Source organism: Saccostrea cucullata, unplaced genomic scaffold (assembly GCF_032062105.1).
Source record: "Saccostrea cucullata isolate Sc308-1 unplaced genomic scaffold, CSIRO_AGI_Scuc_v1 ctg6449, whole genome shotgun sequence".
NCBI lineage: Eukaryota > Metazoa > Mollusca > Bivalvia > Ostreida > Ostreidae > Saccostrea > Saccostrea cuccullata.
In genome coordinates, this window is record NW_026937461.1 from 62,821 (window position 1) to 66,424 (window position 3,604).

General features: G+C 35.0%; 1 protein-coding gene across 1 annotated transcript; it reads left to right on the plus strand.

Moving 5' to 3' along the window:
- Positions 1 to 638: 638 nt before the first annotated feature.
- LOC134248246 (uncharacterized) lies at positions 639 to 2,153 on the plus strand. The gene has a single exon (XM_062730656.1). The coding sequence runs from the start codon at positions 639 to 641 to the stop codon at positions 2,151 to 2,153; it is 1,515 nt and encodes a 504-aa protein (XP_062586640.1).
- The last annotated feature ends 1,451 nt before the right edge of the window (positions 2,154 to 3,604 follow it).

The following is a 3,604-nucleotide window of genomic DNA, read 5'->3' on the forward strand; positions in this document are numbered from 1 at the left end:
GTGAGGAATAAGCCCCATGTTACATTTGTTGGTGTCCCAGGGTCTGGGAAAACAGCGACAGCTCGTCACATCGCCCTGATGTTACAACAGGAAGGATATGAGATTGTACCCATCAAAGACATCAGAAAGATAGAGGACTACTGTGACCCCACCAATCCACAGGTTTTTGTTATTGATGATGTGCTAGGGGTATTTGGGCTCCAAGAGGCAAAATTGAACCTTTTGTTTGACTACCAACATATAATAAAAAAAGCCTTTATTCTCCGAGTCAAAAACACTAATGACATGTAGAGAAACAGTGTATAGAACGGCTATTCAATCGGAATCATTATTTTCTGAGGAAACAATATTGTTCTTTTACATAGCGAATCAAATGCTTTAGATTACAGCGATAAAGTAAGTATTTTAAAAATATACAACATAGATGCAAATCTGTTGTCTAATGCAACTTTTGCATCTTTATCAAAATGTTTCCCGTATCTTTGCAAACTGTTTACAAAAGAAAGCAAAATAAAACAGTATGGCTCTTCATTTTTTGAAAATCCAGTTCCATGTATTTTAAGGAACTTGATGAAATGAAAAAGGAAAACAGAATTCATTATGTTACTTTGGTATTATGCATTATGAATAAGAACAAAATGTCAGAGAAAATCCTCGAAGAAGCAGAAACGACAGTGATTACAAAAAACTTCATTGAAATCAAACGTCATGTTCTTCGCAAATGTAAAGTCAACAGCTATACTAATAATTTTGAATTTGTCGATGCATTGTCAGAAATGGAGGGAACATACACAACACGCAATGGTACTGAATATACATTAATTCATGATTCAATGCTTGAAATTATTGCATATCACTTCGGTTGCCAGTTTCCAGATCTTATTTTGCAATTTATGAGCAGTAGTTATATTGCTAACAACGTAAAGGTACAGGAAAATAAACCAATCAATGGAAATAATGAATTGAGTGGAGAAGGACATAATAGATTATATAGTGAAAGTAAAAGTGAGCCATATGATCTCTGTATAAAGTTAAGAGAGGAAATGTATCTGATGTTAGCAGAGCGGTTGTACAGGGATATAGAAAATATGGAACTGTATGATGTGTTTATGAACAATGTTTTAAAGGAACCTAGGGTGTATCAGGCTTTTGAGGAAGTATTGGAGACAAAGTCTGATACAGAGTTGGAGTCGTTATTTCTCTCAGAGCGGACAGACATATCGAAGGTAATGAATAAATGTGAGAGGGATTCAAAGGAATTGAATTCGGATCGGGGAAGACAGAATGCGCTCTTGAATAAGGAAAGCGAATCTAAAACTAAGCACCTTATTAGAGTTATCAGTTGGGTAATTTATTATGGACATAATCGAATCCTACAATATATTTTAAAACGAATGGAAGACGAAAGAAGAGCACCTGTATTATTTAAGAACATAACAATGAATGAAATAAATGAAAAATACCGGTTACTTTTATTGAGTTGTTACAGTGGTGATTTAAAAATTGTTAAAATATGCATGAAATATTTAGATAATGATACACTTAACACGGTTCTACGACGTACATTAAGCTGGTATAAATGTCCACTTACAGCAGCATGTGAGGGTGGAAATATAAGTATAGTGAAAGAATTGTTAGTGGCTGGGGCTAGTGCAAACCTTCCTAGTGAATCAACTACGCCGCTTATAGCAGCATGTAGGTATGGCCATATGGATGTAGCTAAAGAGTTGATAAAGGCTGGGGCTGAAGTTAATTTTAAAGTTCATAATGAAACACCACTGATGGCAGCTCTTATAAAAGGACATGCAAGTGTTGTGCAGGAGCTGATAAAGTTAAAAGCAGATATTAATCTACCAGGTGGATATGATTTCAAAGGCTCATCTGATACACCGCTTTCTTTGGCATGTAGGACAGGGAATGAAAGTATAGTAAAGGATCTGTTAAAAGCAGGTGCTGATGTCAATGTAAAAGGCTCATCTGATACACCGCTTTCTTTGGCATGTAGGACAGGGAATGAGAGTATAGTAAAGGATCTGTTAAAAGCAGGTGCTGATGTCAATATAAAAGGCTCATCTGATACACCGCTTTCTTTGGCATGTAGTAATGGGAATATTTGTATAGTAAAGGATTTAATAAAGGCGGGGCCAATGTAAATCTTGGGTTAATATTTTCATCACGTGAGAAAAGGCGACTTACTGATTTGGAGTTTAGAGATATTTGGATTGGTGTAAACCATCGAAATAATTTTAAAACGCCATTTATATCTGCATGTGCACATGGACAAATAAGTATAGTACAGCTGCTGTTAGAGGTAGGGGCTGATGTCAATCTTAAAGATGGATATGATACACCTCTGACAATGGCATGCAAGAGTGGACATACAAGTATAGTAAAGAAGTTGCTAGAGGCAGGAGCTGATGCTAATATACAAGATTCAGAAGGACGAACACCTATATATTTGATACTTTTAAATAATACTGAGACTAGCATACCTATTGAACTGATGGTCAAACGTTATAGTGAGACCCAACAATCTGTGATAAAGAAGGGTTTTCAGCATTTTGTATTGCATTAATCAACAACAAAGTTGAATTTGTAAATCAGTTATTTCTCACTGAAAATAACACCCAGTTATATAGACTGAAGATTCATTTGTTCGACTGTTTAGTCAATATACGGCAAGGGGACGTAATTTTTCGATAAAAGGACACGTAGTTGTTAAAAGAAGAGGAGTGTTTCATATGAAAAAATCAGGATTAATGTATAAATCAATCTTTGAATGTAAATGTGATGTACTGAAACGTTTGCTAAATCTTGGTCTGGACGTCAATCAAGCGGTACAGGTGTTTAATGGTGGTTCCGATTATGATGTGAAACCTCATTTGTTTTCACTTATTGATGAGGGTGTGGAATCGTTTAGGGATAATTTAGTGGAAAAGGTCAAAATCCTTTTGGAGGCGAAGGCGGATGTCAATGTAAGGGTGAAGTACAAAGAGTACCTTCGGGATCAAGAAGATATAGTTTCAGTGATATTTTGATTAACCTGTTAGTACACTTGCTGGTGCCAAGAATTATGATATGGGGTCTACATTAGAAAAAATTCTGTGTTAGACGAAGAAGGTTTGTCTGTTTTAGAGAGGATACAGAAATTAATTGGTAAATTCAGAAGAAAAATCTATTACCCTGAAAAAGATAAAATACCTTTGTGCGAAGAAGTGCTGGGCGAAATAAAAAAGCACGTGAGGCGATACTCTGTGTGATAAAATATGATTGGACATGTTACATTACAAATTTTTACAATGCGCTATGTATAAAAAATTTCAGTTTGAATGTGTATATTTCTTACATTACGGGGGATGCTGTAAAATGTAAATTTTCTTGGCAAGTAATCCAGTACATAGTAATTTATAAATTTCGTGTGAGATTTAATTTCGTTGATACGAAATAAACGAAATTTAATCCTTTCTGCTTCTACAGTAATTTACATTGTTTTACCTTTAAAATAATTTTACTATAAAAAAAATAAAATGCCATGAAAGGCATAACAAAACAATCATAAACTGAGCTCTAGGACAAAATGCGTTTAGTCGGACCCTCGAACCAA

Bases quoted from the DNA above. Each gene is read 5' to 3' on its own strand.
- LOC134248246 (XM_062730656.1), top strand. From the start codon at position 639: ATGTCAGAGAAAATCCTCGAAGAAGCAGAAACGACAGTGATTACAAAA.